The sequence below is a fragment of the Leptinotarsa decemlineata genome, unplaced genomic scaffold, assembly GCF_025532065.1.
Source record: "Leptinotarsa decemlineata unplaced genomic scaffold, Ldec_3_MD MMD2_tig00026358_RagTag_RagTag, whole genome shotgun sequence".
Lineage (NCBI taxonomy): Eukaryota > Metazoa > Arthropoda > Insecta > Coleoptera > Chrysomelidae > Leptinotarsa > Leptinotarsa decemlineata.
Genome location: NW_027412703.1, coordinates 3,070,071 through 3,089,337, shown reverse-complemented (window position 1 = coordinate 3,089,337; position 19,267 = coordinate 3,070,071). Strand labels below are relative to the sequence as shown.

General features: G+C 35.4%; 1 protein-coding gene and 1 long non-coding RNA gene across 4 annotated transcripts; both read left to right on the top strand.

The window, feature by feature from the left end:
- The first annotated feature begins 5,906 nt into the window (after nt 1–5,906).
- LOC111515261 (uncharacterized) lies at nt 5,907–12,587 on the top strand. The gene is made up of 2 exons (XR_002723503.2): nt 5,907–6,160; nt 12,154–12,587. It is a non-coding gene; the product is annotated as an uncharacterized lncRNA (long non-coding RNA).
- A 1,390-nt stretch (nt 12,588–13,977) lies between these two features.
- LOC111515262 (ankyrin repeat domain-containing protein 40) lies at nt 13,978–18,847 on the top strand. 3 transcript variants are annotated; one of them, XM_023171489.2, is made up of 4 exons: nt 13,978–13,995; nt 14,451–14,632; nt 14,690–14,985; nt 18,074–18,847. In XM_023171489.2, exons 2-4 carry the CDS (start codon nt 14,508–14,510, stop codon nt 18,379–18,381), a joined length of 729 nt encoding a protein of 242 aa, XP_023027257.2. In that variant the 5' UTR covers nt 13,978–13,995; nt 14,451–14,507; the 3' UTR covers nt 18,382–18,847. The 3 variants fall into 3 exon arrangements, with proteins under 3 accessions (XP_023027257.2, XP_023027256.2, XP_023027255.2); XM_023171488.2 differs by lacking the exon at nt 13,978–13,995 and adding an exon at nt 14,056–14,148; XM_023171487.2 differs by lacking the exon at nt 13,978–13,995 and having other exon boundaries at nt 14,233–14,632.
- Nucleotides 18,848–19,267: the final 420 nt, after the last annotated feature.

Sequence of the window (19,267 nt, the reverse complement as noted above, 5' to 3'; positions counted from 1 at the left end):
TATCTGTTGATATAGAGTGTTTTTTGTGACTATTAGCTGTGTGAGTTTTCGAATTTTTGAGTTGTCATAACTTTGTTAATAATGAATATTTCTTCATGAAATTTTGGTCACACCTGTTTAGACGCACTCTGAATCAAGTGGCGTAGTGATTTTTTCAATAAAAAAAATCGCTAATAAAAAATTCCGATTTTCGACTAAGAAAAATATCGTAGTATGCCCTGAAACTTTAATAAACATTTCAAATTTTGTCCCAAGGTAGACCTTTTAGTATTTGACATTTCAAAACAAAAATTATTAGAATCGGTTTACAACTCCAGTGTGACCCATTAAAAATGGGTCACACTGTATATTATTATATAATATATTGATATATTTATGTTATTTACGTTGATTTGGCTATATTTGTATTTTCAAGTTATTATCATGGCCTTGGTTTTGAGAGTATTTAATTTGAGCTTATTGATATTCAAAAAATTTGTGATAATTTCCAAACATTTGTTATTTTTTTTCTAAGGTCTCATCCAGGTTCAGACTGTTGACAGTTACTGACTGTATCATCAACAAACAAATTAATGAACTCATGCTCTTGGACAAAATTGATATAATTCAAATAAAGAATGAATAGCAAGGGTCCTAGGACACTGCCCTGGGGAATGCCGGTTGTTATATTTTTTACAGGAGATTACATCATTCACCTTGGTTATTTGAGAACGACCTTTCATGTAATCATCAAACCATTTTAGAACTTTTCCATGAATTCCATAATGCTGCAGTTTAATCAACAGGATATCGATATCAATTGTTTCGAAAGCTTGTTTAAAGTCCAAGAACATTGCAACTAGAAATTTATTTTCGTCTATCAAAGCGTCCACTTTGTTATTGTCAGTTGCAAAGCGGGCTTACAAGAATGATCTGATCTAAAACCTGATTGATAGTCCATACAGGGCTATTCAAATTCGTTTCTGTACATGGGGATCTTGTAAGCGATAAGAGATACAGTGTTGGTTAAATTGTGACAAAGTTGTGTATTTTAGAGACCTATTCAATGATGTAAAAAAATCGAATATAGTTCTTTTGGTCCTGAAAATATACAGGAAAAACCAAAAAATCTCATACTGAGAAATTAAATTTTATTTTGTATTTCGGGATGTTTTGGTAATATTTCATTATAATTGGGTGAATTATTTCCTTTTAAATTACGCTCCTGGAAATTCGTTGAACGAGTTAAACGAAAACACAATAGCAACTTTCACGTCTCTCTATGTACCGTAGAGTTTTTCGAAAGTTTCTTTTTCATTTCTAGGATACCTCTTCATATTTTTTCCTTTGCTCTGAGCGTTTTCTACAATGAACTTCGAATTAGAAAACCTTTTATGATTATCTGAAACATATCTACAACAAAAATATATTATATGTGTTTTAATAAGCAGAAAAACAATGATAGCAATAATAACATCCGAAATGAACACTATAATTGTAATGAAAATTGAAATGAAGTAATTCATATACAAAACAAATTAATGGCGCAATAAATGTTCAAATTGGAGTCCTTCCATTTCAAGACATTTTTGAACTCGGATATTCATATTATTTATTGCCCTCAATGCACTTATTTGCCGCATTGTTGCGAAATCATTAAAAATCCTCAATCCCGAGTGTTCCACAATTTCTATCTCTCTGCCAGTGTAAATCCTATTTTTCAATGTCTCCCATAGAAAATAGTCCAAAATAATAAGATCTGGTGATCTTGCAGGCCATTTTATTGGTCCATTATTTGTTTCGAAATAGAAGGACAATAAGGTCGGGTTCCTTGTAGAAGGGAACCAAATTCAATAGACTTTATATAAAATTTCGATAATTATTAATACAGGGTGTCCAAAAAAAAAGAATATAAATGAAATGTGGTAAAATTATTCCGAGGACATGTGAATTTGCGACCCGATTTCCAAAAAAAACCATCACTAAATACTGCCAAGAAAAATAATACAAAACTTCAAGAATTTTGTATCAATGCGAGCAAGAGTCCTGAAAAATAAACCAGTAGTTTTCAATGAAAATATTGAAATTGCAATTTTGGGATATTTTGTGGCATGCCTAAGAATATCTATCAGACTAGTAGGATTAGAATCGGGAATCTCTCAGGTATCAATACTAAGAATTTCACAAAACTACAAGTTTCATCCATATGTCTTTTCCAAATTTCAACATTTTAAAGAGACCGACTTTTCACGAAGAGTAGAATTCTGTGAATTAATTTTACTTCGATCTCAAGAAAATGTTTTTTGAATATTATCTGGACGGATGAAGCAAAGTTTACGAAAAATGGGATTTTCAATCGACGAAATTCCCGTTATTGGAGCGACACAAACATACAAATTCGAGAAATCAGGGGTATATAAATTGAAGTTTGGAACGTGCCCTAAGGTATATATTGGTCAAACTGGCGGAACCTTTAGGAATAGAATCCAGGAAGATGTCCAGGAGATGTCAAAATGCTCTGCAAGAAGTCCTCAAAGAATGTTATGTAAATATTTCAAAGTAAAATCTTACAAATAAATAAACATAGCTATTACTTTAAACAAGTATTTTTATTGAATACCCAAACTCAGGCTACTGCAAGCGATAAAACAACCCCAATGCTCATGAAATATTTTGTTTTGGATACCAAAGTAGGTTGATAGATAGATACATTTATTTCAGCAGAGTATTTTATAATCATTCACAGGAGTGGCAGAAAATTTTTGTCTGAGAAAAACGTCAAAAGGAAAATTGTAAAGATATCAAATATGTGTACATATAAATCTAAAAATGAAGCATTCAAAATGAATAGTTTCAAACACGATTACAAACATATTAAAATGTGCGTTATATTGCGCATGATTACTGAACGTTGAGATAATTTTTATAAATACATAGCGCAATTTTGAATAAAATTTGGTTCATAAATTTCCACAGGCCAGAAAATATTCATCAGTATTGTAGGGCTCTACATTACATAAGAATTTTCTTACAGATTTCAGAAATCTGTTAGCAACGACAATATCTTTTATGTTTTTCGGAAGATTATTATAAAATTTCATTCTAGCATAGATAGTGCTACGTTCATATAGGAATTTTGCATGGATGGGATATGAGAAGTCTTTTTTTGTTTTGTCTTGTAAATATGCGTTTTGCGATGTATGTCAAAATGACCTAGATGATTGATAATAAATTTTATTGATTCATATATATAGATTGCTGACACAGTAAGTAGTTTGTTGATCTTAGAGGCTCCTCTGCAGGAATCTCTTGTATTTATATTGAAGATTATTGTGATAATTTTTTTTACATAGTAAAACTCTATTGAATCCATGACATGAGCCCCAGATGAGTAACCCTTGACTCATAGCGGAGTAAAAATTCGCATAATATACTGTAACTAGTGTTTCAAGATCAACATTTTTTTTTTTAGAACTCTCATGGCGTATGTTACCGAGGATAGTTTATTGTAAAGGTTATCTATATGACTACTCCAACTTAAAGTGTCATCAATGTATATGCCTAGAAACTTCACTGAAGTATTACAAATGATTTTTTGATTGTGCATAATTATGTTTTGTGGTTTTTCTATACTGTTATTGACTTTGAACATGATAAAATTTGTTTTTCCATCGTTCAGAACTAACGTATTCTCTAAAAAATAATCTTTGAATTGTTCTATTATTTTGCTAGCCTTTTTTATAATATCAGGTAAGTTCGCACCTGTTAATATTGGTATCATCAGCATAATTGATCATGCGAGCAGTGTTTATATCTGCTATAACCTCATTAATATCGTTGATAAATATAATAAATAATATTGGACCGAGAATACTACCCTGTGGGACACCCATAGACACATCTAAAGCATCTGATCTTGCCGTTTTGTCTTTTTGATTGAGTTCTACTATTTGCTTTCTATTTTTCAAGTATGCATTGAACCAGTCATACGATTTTCCACGAATTCCATATTTATAGAGTTTCCATAATAAAATGTTATGATCTATGCAATCGAAGGCTTTAGATAAATCCATGAAACCTCCACATGATAGATCTCCTTTGTCCATTGCTTCTAGGACTTCATTGTTGAGATCATATCAAAGCAGTTTCAATTGACTTATTTTTCAGACAGCCATGCTGATTATTAGAAAACATTTTGAAGTTTGTAAAAAATTTTACTAATCAATTTACCATTGCTATTTCAAAAATTTTTGACGTGCATGTTAAAAGACTGATATTGGCCTGAAGTTGGAAATGTCCGACTTATTCCCTTTTTTGTGAAGTGGTTTCACTATCGCTATCTTCAGTTCATCCGGAAAAACTCCTTCCTCAAAAGATTTATTGATCAGGAAGGTCATACATACAGATATTATACATACAATCTCATGAGTACAGCTTTTCAGTAACTATGGGTACTTCATCAATACCTGTGCTTCTCTTGTTCTTCATTTTGTTTATTATTGAGAGTATCTCATCTTCTGTGACAGGGTTCAAGAACAGAGTGTTGCTGTAGATCTTTCAAAGCCACTCACCTTACCAATATCCTTCTGTGGTCCTGGTAAAGTATAATAAACCGGCCTATACCAGCTGTGGCAAATCATAATGAAATCTAAAAATTTCGTTTGAGAACTCGATAAGTATTTTGGAGAGGAAGGAAAAGTTGTCTTCAATTCTTGGAATTTCGGACCCTATTCTTTCACGAGGTCAAACGGCAGGACAAACTACTGCTAATACTGTTTTTAGCTATTTATCGGGCGCGTCCCCAGATGGCGTATAGGAAAACGGCCAGGGGGCTGGAGACCCTGTCCGGAAAGCCAATGTGGCCTTACGGACGAGGTCGCCGGACTCCTCAGTGGCCACCGTGGACCGGCCTACCCAAGCTACGGTATAAGGTATCGTGCCGACAGCTGAATTGCCGCAGGGTGATATGCGGTCACGAACGATCCCCTTGGGGAACTGGGAGAAACCTCATTGTAATCAGCCTACCTCTGGTAATGCGGAGCTTGCTACTCGTGGGAACACACATGAATGAAATAACAAAAACCAATTCCGAGGCTGGACAGAAGTGCTCACCTCAATCTTAGTCGGTGGCTGGGGATGAACAGAAATGTCCACCCCAATCTACCGCTTAGAATAAGGCTGAATATAGCAGATCGCCTCCAACAGCAAGGGCACTTTCTGCAGCAGGCGCCAAGAGCTCCGCCTTGAATAAAGGCAAGGAATCGGCTGCCCCTGCAGGAAAGCTCCCTCACAAATGCACCTCCACGGAGGAACACCAAAGAAGGTTGAAGAAGCCGCGCAACTACAGTAATATCGCTGCACCTTTCGAAACCTTCGCGGAGGCCACCGTGAGACACCTCAAGGTTGCCAAAGAGAGTGTGTGTTCCGGCGAGCCTTGGCCTACACCTGCCAATAATATACAATGGGTCACATGTGCCTAAGTGCTGTGGGTTTACACTCACCCTCCCTACTCTACAGATACAGATACAAATGCCTGAGAAACACCCGAAGAGAAAAAACGTGATGTTCATCAAAAAAATTATATCCCAAAGCGCTTTATGTTGAGGCATTTTGAGAAATTGACATATATTAAACTTCCGATCACTTGCAGAGAAACTGGAAAAAAAATCGAGTAGGTACCTACTTATCTATATAGCGTGATGATACATAATAGAAACTAATCAAATTGAATTGGTTGATCAGCCTCTTTAGTCATAAATGTACCTATTGTACTGGATATCAGTTTGATCCGTGAAGGATTCTAAAGAAATTATATCAAACGAACATTTTCGTTTCAATGCTACTCTATCTCATCATTAACTTCTGAAAAATGCAGCTAAATAGTTGTTTTTGTGATTGTTACGTGTTGCCATTATTTTTCAAACATGACGTACAATTAACTTGAGCATTTCAACTTTTTTAATTGTGATCGTAACTGATTAAAGTAGCCATTAAAATTATCTATACTAAAATTCCAGCTACCCATTTTTAATCAGTCACCGAGTTTTAGGAAAACTTTTTGGCAAGACTGAAGAAGCTCCAAATACAATGAAGTGTGTCTTAATATTCCTTTTAACATTCTTCGTTTTATGCACCAATTTTGAAGAATGCGGTGCCTCAACGGAAGTAATGAAAATAGAAGGTATGTAGAATGTAGGCCATTATTATATATAATCAGTTACCTACCTACCCGTAATACATTTGGTATCTTGTTTCCTTTCAATATAATTCTATATTACATTTGAATGTTCACATATTGAAAGTTTTCAATTGAAACAGTTGAGCCTCAAACATAATTTTTTTTTCTGTTCTGTAATATATATATATATATATATATATATATATATATATATATATATATATATATATATATATATGTGTGTGTGTGTATATATATATATATAAATATATATACATCGGAAAAGTCTAGGGATATTTTTTAAAATGGCAATAATTTTTTTTTAGATTGCTTTAGGGAAAAAAAAGTTGACGGGTGATTATTAAACGAATGTAACTCACAACAAAATTTATTAAATGGTCAAAAATACTGAGTGCGCTAATAAGCAAAACTAAAAAAAAATATGGCTCTTCTTTGGCACCCCGAAAAAAAATCATAATACAAAAAAAATTGGAATCACTACAAAGTATGGCCTCCACGCTGGTTTATTACGGCCCTACATCTATCGTGCATCGACAAAATGAGATTGTCAATGTCTTGTTGAGGTACATTTGCCCATTCAGCGATTAAAAGCTCTCTCAATTGAAACGTTGTGTGAATGTTCCCCATATGCGGAGTAATTCTTCGTTGAAGCATGTCCCACACATGTTCGATGGGATTCAGATTGTGCTGGCCATGGCAATACATCAACTCCTTCGTTGGTGAGCCAGTCAGTCACTAGACGCGCGACATGTGGACGAGCATAATCATGCATTAGGTGGAAGTTTTCACCAACAGCACCAGCAAACGGACGGACGATAGGTAGAAGAATGGTATCGAGGTACTGTCAAGCTGTGAGGGAGCGATTTGGAAAAACGAGATCGGTTCTGCCGCCGATCATGATTCCGCCCCATAGCATTACGGTACCACCTCTGTATGTGTGGACTTCCTGGACGTGTCTCAAACGTTCATTATTTCCAGGTCGTCTCCACAGTGTTACTCGACGAGAATCTGGATGAAATCCAACTCTGGATTCGTCTGTAAACAAAACTGTGGCCCAATCATTTGCATCCCAGTTTTGATGTTCTTGACACCACTCTAATCTTCTACCGCGATTGCCTCTCGACAAAGGTGGACATCTAAGTGGCCTTCTGTTGTGGAGATCTGCTTCATGCAGTCGATTTCTGATAGTATCACGACCAATGGTTACCTGGTGCGTCTGCTGCAACACGTTAACCAACTCAGGTGCTGTGATTGTCGGTTTTCTTGTTGTGGTCAAGACCAAAAATCGGTCTTGAACTGCAGTTGTAGCGCGTCCTCGCCCTGGATGTTGTTCGGCTGGACTGCCAGTTTCACGGAAACGCCGCCACAATCGACTGATAACACTTTGGGAGACCCCCAAACGAAGAGCTACATCATTTTGTCGCATGCCACCTTGAAGAAGCCCTTCAGCTCTATTCATCTCAGCCAATGGTAAGTGATGGCGTTCCATGTTAAAGCACAATATTTCCAGTTTAATTGCTGAGCAAGAACTGCATAGAATGTACAAACTCGACACTTTCAGATTATTCATTTTAGCCGAAAACCTACAGTTTGTAAAAAACTTGATAAAAGATTAGTTACCGTTTTTGCAGGCTTTAGTCAACCCATAGAAATCTAAAGGGTGGTCGAGTGTACCAATTTAATCGAAATTAAACGACCTCATGCATTTATTTTTATGATATTTAGTAGGTATGTTATAAAAATATCCCTAGACTTTTCCGATGTGTAGATATATATATATATATATATATATATATATATATATATATATATATATATATATATATATATATATATATATATATATATATATATATATATATATTATAATTGATTATATTGTTACATCACGACACACGTAAGAACTCAGTCACTCTATGTGGACAACTTAAGACTTGCTTCTCGATGACAATTGGATTATGTACACCATATCGTTTATCTTTTTGATTTCCAAGAGATTTTTGCCATGGTCTTTGCAATTTGGGACATAAACCTTTCCGACTTTGGGGTTGGTAGAGCCACACATATCGTCCTCCTTGAAGATCGCCGGCATCGACTTTTTGTTAAGTCTCATCTTCATCCCGTCGCTGAAAGGCTGCAATTTGGATCTGGCCAATTTGTGTATAATTTCCAGTCTCTCTTTCAGGTCATTCACATACTCTGTAGTCAGGTCATTCAAATACTCTGTATGTGAATGACCTTCGGTATGTCAATGGAAACAGAGGAAACAATTTGTTTTTAAAGACAAACATCGAGATGTAGTTATTTATGGTGCGATTATGCCTTTAGACTATTCATCGTGAAAAGCAGTTGCTCTTTTCTTCTTTATTCCCAACAAAATCAACATTTCCTTCCATGAATCCGATTCGAAGTTGCTGCCCTGATCCGAGTGTAATTCCTGGTGTACTCCTTGACTGGCAATTACGTTCTGCAACAGAGCTTCTGCCACGTTTCAACCTCTTGATTGGGTGAAGCTACTACTTCAGGTCATTTGGAGAAGTAGTCCATCACAACCATTATGTAGGCACCTGAAGTTTAGTATCTGATATGATGGTGGACAGACGTACCGATAACGACTGTTCCACAAAGAAGGTACGCGTACGCCATTGTTGGAGATGGAACTCAGTTGGTGTTGTGACTGTCCGCCGTTTTGAACGTGCCAACATCACATTGAATATGAAGAGCATTGTTAAACTTACGAGTTTTTTAAGTGTTTCAAGCGAAATAGCACCCTCATTCACTTCGGTTGAAGGCCGGGGTGGACCAGATGTTCACGTGGGAGTGCTAATGTGGAATTATATAACAAATACCCCCATTCACGCCGGTTGGAGGCCGGGGTGGACCGGATGTCCACGAAATTCTCATTGCGTAATAGCAGTGCTAGTCATAATAGTGCCGTAGAAGCTGGGGTCAATAAGCTAATGAAAGAAAAAGAACCATCATGTACTTGTTACCTTGTGAATTTTCAGCTGTAATGAAGATAGCGAACGACTAATAAAGTGGATGACTTCATATGTCTCACTAAACCAGCTTCAAGTATCAAAATCGTACTGGCTCGAAATAATGTTAACGTCTGAATCTAGAAGGAGGAGCAAATAAAGTCCTGTTCACTTTCAACAATATAGTCATTTCTTTCTATCGCGATTCTAATGTTACTAAAAGCAACGGATAGTATGATATACCTTATGTTTCATGTGCTCCAACATTTTTATTGTGTAGTGAAAGTGAAGTGGATCAGAATTCCTTATGGAAATAAGAAACCTAATATACGTATAAAAATGTTTCCAAATCATATCTTGTCACCTTGGCAAGATCCTCGTCGGAAAGGATAGCTTGTAATATCCTTCAAAACACGTTGGACGTTGTTGGTGCCTGAAGAAGCAGATGTCTGTGAACTCCAGCAAAACTGTGATAAGCCCCTTCACTAACAGAAGAAAACTGGACTATCTAACGCCACTTTTCCTCAATGGTGATGTCATTCCATTTGGAACGGAGGTGAAATATCTTGGCATTGTCCTTGATAAAATAACCTTGAACGCTAAAGTTTTACACAAAGCCAGACTGTCCCTATGGACATGTCGAAGGATTTGTGGTAAAACTTGGGGTTAAGGTCCCAAACAAATCCATTGGATTTATGTGATGATTGTTAGACCAATGTTCATTTATAGTGTAATTGCCTGGTGACAGAAGGCTTTATAGAAAACGGCCCAGGCGAAGCTCTCTGGCATACAGAGACAGGCTTGTCTGGCCATCAGTGGTGCCATCAGTACCACACCGTCAGCGGCCATGGATATCCTTCTAGATCTACCTCCCATCCATATTTTTCTGGAGAGAGAGGCTAGTTGGACTGCATACAGACTTGTGCACATTTCCAATTGCACAAATCAATTTAATGCAGAGTGCAACACACTGTTGGTTGACACTGGAAGTCACACTTTATGCCTCCAACTGTCAACTAGGAACAGCCTTATAAAGTACTGTTTCCAAGTAGAGAGGACTGGATCCTCTGGGAGAAGGAAATATTAAGAGCAGATAGTTGTTGGTTCACAAATGGATCAAAAACACCTTCCGGTTCTGGTACAGGTGTTTTCAATCGCAGACCCAGGACAGAGATATCTACCTGCCTAAGAACCTACGCGACTGTATTTCAAGCGGAAATTTACGCTATTGAATTGTGTGCGGAGAGATTTGAAGAATCCAACCTCATACACAAATCAATAAAAATATTCTCGGACAGTTATGCGGCGTTGGAAGCTCTCCTGGCTCTCCTGTAAAGAAGCAAGCTGCTTCATCGGACCAGAACCTGTCATTGGCATCGTTTTAGGCTTTGCCAAACAACCATTGAACACCTGGATGGAAAGAAGATTTATGGACTTCTGGCAGAATCTTCCAGGATTGGCTCACTCCAAGGCGTTTATTCATCCTTCGAAGCTTAATACCAAACAGTTGTTGGACTACAGTATGGATGAACTACGATGTCTACAGGCCTTTTTACAGGTCACTGTCATTTGAATCATCATATGTGCAGAGACTCGGACTGTCGGAAGACAGTGTGTGTCGCCTCTGTTTGGAAAATGATGAAATGGCAGAGCTCTGCATACCCACTCACTTTATACCTAACCTAACCTAATAATATTGATAAATAAAGATGTTGACTTTCTACTTCTCCGTCTTTACACAAAAAAAAATGTGGGAATGTATAGAGGTCATTTCGAAATGAACTGCTGTCTTCCTTTCTTTGGAAGATTATCCTATATTTTTTTGTATACAAATGGAGAAGTAGAAAGTCAAAACCTTTCTTTCCCAAAAATTAATATCTCCTAGAAATATATCCCTTTCAATATGTAACAATTTAGCCTTGAACAGACACCGTGTTACTTCAGGGCTAGCACTAGAGTGCCACGAAGATTTAGCCAAAGCCTCGATAGATAATAACATTATCCTGAGGTGGGTTAAAGGGCACAACAGGAGTAAAGGTAATCGCATTGCCGACTCTTAAGCCAAGGAAGCGGCTGGACTAAGAATTTTAGGACCAAGTGGCACCCACGGCCTGATGACTTCGACAATTGCGGAACTAGTCAAAAGTTACACCCATGCTCAATCTCTAAAGAGATGGGATGAAATCAAAGGATGTAATCTTGCCAGGATCACCTTGGGCGACCCTGGGAAGCTGGCGCCGAAGAAATATCTGGCGATGACCAGGAAAAATCTACGCCTTACAGTAGGATTTCTGACTGGCCACTGTCAGCTAAGGAAACACCTACATAATATGGGGCTAGTGGACACACCTCTATGCAGGATGTGTGAACAGGAAGATGAGACTGTCAGGCATGTCCTGTGCGAGTGCCCGGAGTTATCGTCAATAAGAGAGTGTGTGTTCGGCGAGTCTTGGCCTACACCTGCCGATATAAAGGAGATGTCTCCCAGCGACCTGTCCACCTTCCTGGAAAGGACAGGATGGACGACGACCTAGGAGGACAACTCCTCGGGAGGATGTACAATGGGTCACATGTGGCCTAAGTGCGTGGGCTTACACTCACCCTCCCTACTCTACAGATACAGAATACGTAACAATATTTTTATTGATGCTTTTCCCTGTCTACTGAAATTTTATTTAATAATAATAATAACAATTTATTTTCCCAATAAATATACAATGTTTTTGGCAGGGAAAAAAACAATAATTTAAAAAACTAACTATAACATAACTAAGTACGAACATAGCACAAAAAAGATAAGTCAGAACTGAAACTTGAAAAAATATAAATATACATACACATATATGTTTGAATATGATTATCAACATGAATGTATTCATCAGATAATATATCTTTATTACAATCGATTAAGAAGCCTTCATCAGTTGATATACAGAAATAATGCAATGATCATCGAGATGGTTTTTGATTAGTTGGTAATTTTTAATATTTTTTTAGAGAGGGTGACAGTATTCGACGAAATGAATGCATTAACTCGTCTACCTGGAGACATACTTAGAAGGGACATTTTTGGAGCTGCGATGGACGGCATAATTCTACTACAATTTCTGCCTTTCCCTTGGCCAATACCGTCTCTACTGAGCATTTGTTATACGATATTGAAATTTTTTCAACCTGCTTATTGGTGGCTTTTCCCAAGTACCAAACCAGCAAATGTCAAAGGGTACGGTTTCCAGAGTTTATTCTGATAAGAAATACTTATTTTCTTCATCAAGTGAATTGGAATGTATTATTATTTCAATTTCGAAGAAAGAAATTACGTGTTAGTGACAGAACATTGAGACTTCAGGCACTCATCTTCAGTCAATCATTTTCAACAGTTGACCTTGAATGTACTTAAATATATTTCTGAATAAAGCTATACAAATAAATGATTTTCTTCAGTCCAGTGTAAACATGGGAGTGGAACAGTGTTGAAAATCCATCCAATTCGTCGGTACTTTTTGATTAAAACTGTTTTTATTATGTATTTCTTAATTACTAGTATTGAAGTGGTTTGACCCCCCAAAATGTGCAAACTAGGGCGAATGCAACTGCAGGACGCAAGAAAAGATATACCAGATAATAGTAAAATACATGTAACGGTTATACTTTATTAGGAAAGTATTACTGGAGTTCGATCCCAACACCAAACCGTTATTTTTAACACCTCGACACGTGTTTCGATCACCTAGTGATAATCTTCAAGAGGAAGATTAAACTAAATCTATAGGTATACAATATTTTCCTTATTTATACCATAGATACCTCTGTAAGGTACCTGCATCTTGAAGTATTTATTTATTCAAAATATAGGATACAAATAGGTAAATACCCATAGAAGCATCCACTGATTGTAGTGGATGCTTCTATGGGTAGTGTAGGTAGTGTAGTGTAGTGTAGAGATACACGGTGTCAACAGATACAGGAAAAAATAAAAATTAATGAATTATTAAATTTCGTACATACTAACCAATTAATCATTATTTTTGCTATAAGTTGAATATTATTTTCATAGTTATTTTATAGTAATTCAATAAATAAAAACTAAATCGGTTATTATTCTTCGTTGTTCTAGAAGCTGTATTTTGTAGTGAGATCGAATTTCACTAATGTCATGTGTTACATAAGTCTTCCTTATTTTGAAATGCAAGAACCTTAGAAATCTGTTCTGGAGTCTTTTCTAATCGTAATTTATGTGTATTATAATGTGGGCTTCATATGACACTTCCGAAATTAAGTTTACTATAAATAAATGCATGGTAAATAGATTTGATTGCAGTCTCGTTTTTGAAGTCCTTGCATATTCTGCAGAAAAATCCCAAGGTTTTGCTGCAGGAATTTATTACATAATCCAAATGAGGATCAAAATAGGTTCCAAGATTTTCAATTTGGTGTACCCTGTTAATAATATTATTGCCCAGGGAGTATTACCTACAGTATTCTAAAAAAGCATTGAGGTCTTCCTGAATCTTTAAGCAATATCTAATCGTTGTTACTTTCCTGAAGATTTTCAAGTCATCAGTATATAATAGTACTTGTTAATGCTTGAAGCAATCTTTCAAATAATTTATTAATACTTGAAATATTAATGGACCCAGATGTGAACCTTGAGGGATTCCCGAGGTTACCACAAATGGAGTAGATCTGTATCAATTTACGCTCACTAGCTGACTACGATTGTGAAGGTAAGATGAAAGCCATCTAAGGAGATCTCCCTGTATTCCGATTCCAGCAAGTTTTGAAATAAGAAGGTTATGGTCTTGAAAAATTAATTTTACAATGTTATCTACTAAACAGGTAAATCTGATGATTAAACATATTATTTCAACAAGCTATTTAATATTTAACCCAAACAAACAGGAAACATGGCAAGCTAAATAAAACCGTTTAACAAAAACAAAGTCCGGTCCTGTTTCCATATATTCTTGTGGTTTCTTGTCCTTCCCGAGGGTAAAATAATTTATTTCACCTATTCATCACTTTTTTATATCTACAATAAACGCACCAAAAAACATTACTCTCACAAATATATAATTAAAAGAGTCAAAACACAAAAAACCTCAAAGCAACGAACATAACCTAAGTTTAACATTCAGTTATTCTGATCAGCTGTTTGAGTAGCGCCATCATCTGTATAAATTCTTCCCTGAGATTAAATTCAATTTCAGTAATGCTAAACTTTTAGCCTTATGCTTGTGGTTTCAGTATTCCACATTTTGTTATTCAATTATATTCACCAATTACCAATGTAGGTAAAGAAGTAAACAAACGGTGCATTCACTAAAGAAGATGATTGAACGAGCCCTAAAATGAAAATGGCCGGTATTCTAGAAGAAAAACTGAGAGAAGCGGCTTGTGTAGGTGATTCAGAAGCTGTAATCAATCTTTTAACCCAGAACATAGATATCAATTCCCAGAATTCTGTGAATGGATGGTAAGTATTTTGAACTGAAGATTGAAGTACTTAAGAATAGTGATTAAAAAACTGCAGGACTGCATTGCATTGGGCATGTAAACGTGGTAACGATGACATAGCAAAGATTTTGATTGAAAATGGAGCTGATCAAAGCATAAGAAACTTCAAGGGATTGACACCCAGTGAAGTCTGTTATCCAGAATCCGAACAAGTCGGGAATCAGCTAGATCAGACTTGCCTTAGATACACCCCGAATTATTTGAAGAATCCTTCCATAAACTCTCAAGTCGATATAGGAAGTAGAGTTCGAACAAAACATAGTGACCTTGCAAAGATGCCCACTACCTCATTGCCCACATCGCAATCTGACGGTGAGTATCATTCCTTAAAGTTAAACTGTAAATAAAACTTCAACGAATGTGTTATATGTTCAAGATATCACGAGTTCATTTTTCACCATTATTAACTTCAATCCTAAAGATTGAAAGGATGCCTCAAGACGATAAGTGTTTCTTTTAATAGCTCGCACTAGTTTTTGTTTACTGGAATTTCGTAATTCTGTCCGCTGATATGAATCTGGAGTAAACTGGAGCATCAAGTTTTCACCTCAGTCATGATCAGCAGATACAAATATGTAAGCCCTACAAAAAAAATGTCAAAAACTAGCACAAGCTGGTAAAACGTATAACTACGTCCAACTCTAAATAAAATTCCTAAGGTTTGCAGGTAGATTGTCATCTCAAATGGGATGAACACAAACTACACAGAATTTAAACTTTTATGACCGGAGATGAGACTCAATAGATCTCTAGAATTAAAATCTCCCTCTTGGAAGGCAACATTCAAAAACACAAACAATTTCAACCGCAAGAAAGAGGAAATTACCAATAATAAAATCTAGCTACGTGCACTTAATTTCTCTTATATCAGTTCATTTAATTCAACAAATAGGGACAAGTCCACTACCAATGGAATACAACCCAAACCAATTCTATAGTATCTGCCTAAAATGAAATACCAACTAAATTACTGAAACATGTAGCATATGAGATATGTGAACTTATTGTCCACATAATCAACTTATCATTTTTGACAGGTATTTCTGATAATCTTAAAATTATGCATGTCAAAGCTATCTTTAAAAAGGAAAATAAACATGAAATAATCAACTATAAGCCCATTGCAATACTGTCAAATGTTAGTAAAATCTTTGAAAAAATAATATACAATCAATTGGTCACGTATCTAGAGAATAATAATCTTCTAAGTGATATGCAGAATGGATTTAGAAGAAAGAAATCGACTAGTGGGGCTAACTATCAGCTCTATGTAAGGTAATTGAATCTATCGATAGTAAAAAAAGCTTAACAGTTGTCAATCTGGACTTGACAGTGTCAACCCTAGGCTACTGATCACAAAACTGTCATTCTATGGTACCAGAGGGCTACCACTTGAACTAATTACGTCCTATTTGAAAAATAGACAGCAATGTGTCACTGAAAGGAATACTGATGGAAATCTAATGAAATCAGAAATGCTATGTATTGTGAGAGGTTTATCCCAGGGGTCAGTGATGAGCCCACTACTATACATTCTTTACACTAGCAATGTGCCTGAAGTTGTCGATGAATACATGGTTCAGTATGCCGATGACTGTTTTGTGGTTTTCGGTTCAACCGATCACAACTACCTACAGGCAAATATCTTTTTTAAGCTAAAGATTCTGGAGGAGTACTTTACATCACACAACGGCACAAATAATGCTTTAAGTGATGGTGTAACTACTTTAGAATCAGTGACCCAACTTTTCTTTCTTGGAATTATAATTGACTCAAAGCTGTACTGGAAAAGCCACATAGATAAAGTGGCAACACAAATGTTATGCCCTGAAAATAATTACACAAAATATATCCACTGAGGCTGCAATTGTAGCATATAATGGTTATAATCAGAGTCACATTAGATATGGCATTATGTTCTGGGGAATGTCTGCACATACACAACAAATATTCATATTTCAAAAACGGTGTCTCAGAAAAATATTCAACCTTTTTTAGAGAGAAAGCTGTAAAAAATATTCGTAGAGAAAAAAATATTAACACTAACAGGTCTCTATATTTATGAATCTGTGGTATTTGTCAAAGAAAATATATCTTTTTTTGCGAGTCATGATAGGAACCATAACCCACAACACACGAAACAAAAATGACCTTTTGAATATAAAGACACATTCGACCTATCTTCAGAAAAATATACCTTCTTCAATCATTAATATTTATAACAAAACTTTGCTTCTGTCCAAAGCTTATTATTTGCTGGAAGAATTCTTCAACGATAATTTAAACTGATGTTGTTCACTTTGAATATTTCATGTCTTATCATTCTGCATTGTGATGTAGTTTAGTCTTTTTTGAACTCTACATATAAATGTATATGTTCGTGTTCTGTATCTAATATAATAATATTGCATTAAGTATATTGACTGTGATAACCTTGTTATTCGTACATTTGTGTCCATTTATATTCTTAACCAATATTAATGATACTGCCTCATGATTTTCTACTACTTCCATGTTCGGAAAACCGGCATTTCAATTCTCAGTTCGATGTCTTTATCGCGAGACCGAGCATTCAAAGTTTTTTGTTTATGGTTTTTTTCATGACTTACAAAGAAAGAAGATTGAGTGTGTTGTGAATGATTTTGAAGTTGAATCGCAACCGTTTTGAAAACGATATAATCAGTTCGTTCGCTATCTCCTCGATATACCGCTATTTATCCCTTTTGTGAATGTTGTGTCAACGAGTATATGCATCAACAGTTGAGTTAGTTGGAAACCATTCTAAGGAGCTCCTGAGAAAACCCATTGCAGCTTATGCAAGAGGAAAACTTCAACTATCAGGTAACTTTGATGCTCTCGTATCGAAATTATATGCAATTAAAATTACAGTCCACTGATAACGCCATTTATGTACTTTCGCTATATCATTTGTATTTTTAATGTATATATAATGTAACTATAATGTTTCATGTAATTGACATGTTCTACACCTAAAAAGGTTTTTTTATTACAAAGAACTAATAAAGGATATCTATCTATCAAAGAGATAAATACCTTGCCCTTTGTCACATAACCTTCACTTTCATTAAAGTCTTCCACACTAGTAGTAGACGTCAGGCATAAAAAAACTGCAGACTATAACTGGAAAAGTGCACTGATTCAAATGGAGCTCATTTCGACTATATTGAATAAGTATATTACAGTTTAAAGTAGACTCATAAGTAGGGACAAAACTTTTGAAACAACCTAATATGATTATATTTTTTGACTTCTTGAATCAGAATGTTGAATGAAATTTTCAGTAAACACCTAATTCATCTGCAGTTTTTCAAGATATAAATGTTTTTATATAATTCTTTGCCATTTGTACCTTTTCAAAATGATCCCAACAATTTTTCAGATCTCGTCCTGAAAGTTCGGATACACGGATCAAGTGATCCTGATTTCATTGAAGTGGAGATTCCCAGATGGAAATTAACTTTTGGTAGTTTGCTGAAAATTTGTTGTGCCGAGCTAGACATTCCGGAGAATCAAGTAGAAAGAATAAGAAAACTTCCGGATACTCGTTTGAGGAGGGACAGCGATGTCAAAAGACTGAAGGACAATCAAGCATTGGAAGTAGTATTGAAGTCACCTGCAAACGGTGATAAATCAGTGAATTGTTATCAGAGCATTTCAACATGTAAAAATCAGACTATACTGTATTGAGTAAAAACCCATGCACTATTGACAAATATAACTATCACACAACCGCTCTTAATAATTTACTGGAATGTTGAAGCAGTCCATGAAGCAGATGTATAGTTGATTGGCAAATTTCGTTTGAAAAGTCAGGAGCACTTGCAAAAAGAAAAAAAGGACTTGGCTTTTTATTGATCTTATTTGAACATGCTTTGAATTTTATGACACGCATTGAATCCGTAGAAAATCATTTTGATCTCTTGAGATTACTCAAGAATTATCGTAACTTTCAAGACAATTTGTCGTGACTTTACCACCTTTTGGGAGCGGATAATTCTTCAGAGAATAGTTGTAATTAATGATTCTATAGGGTAACTTTATAACAAGTAATAAATCAGACTCATTATCTTGAAACTGTATGAGAACATGTTTGTATACTTTTTCATAACTGGCACTATTTTATTATCTGAATAAATTGGAATAAGTACATTTATTATTACGGTTTTATTATGCCTCTCACAAATTACATCAACGTCCAACACGGTTCCCGTAGAAGAAATGTGAGTCTATGAAAGTGTAGAATACTTTGCTGGTTTTATTGTCTTTAAATCTCAAATTCATAACAAAAGGAAATACAGGACAACTTCATTTACCAAAATACAATTTTACTAAGTCAATGAAATCATTATTTTATAAGGGTTTGAAAGAATACAATGAACTACCTAATCATATTGAAGATGTGAAAACAATGAATTTAAAACTAGTCTTGTTATGCATATAAGATCTAATTACTAATATTTGATCCAATATTATCATTATATATAGATTCATATTTACAAACCTATGTACATGTTAATATAGGTGTTTCTCAGAGAAATTAACTGAAAATGACTTTAATAATTTTTTCTCAAGT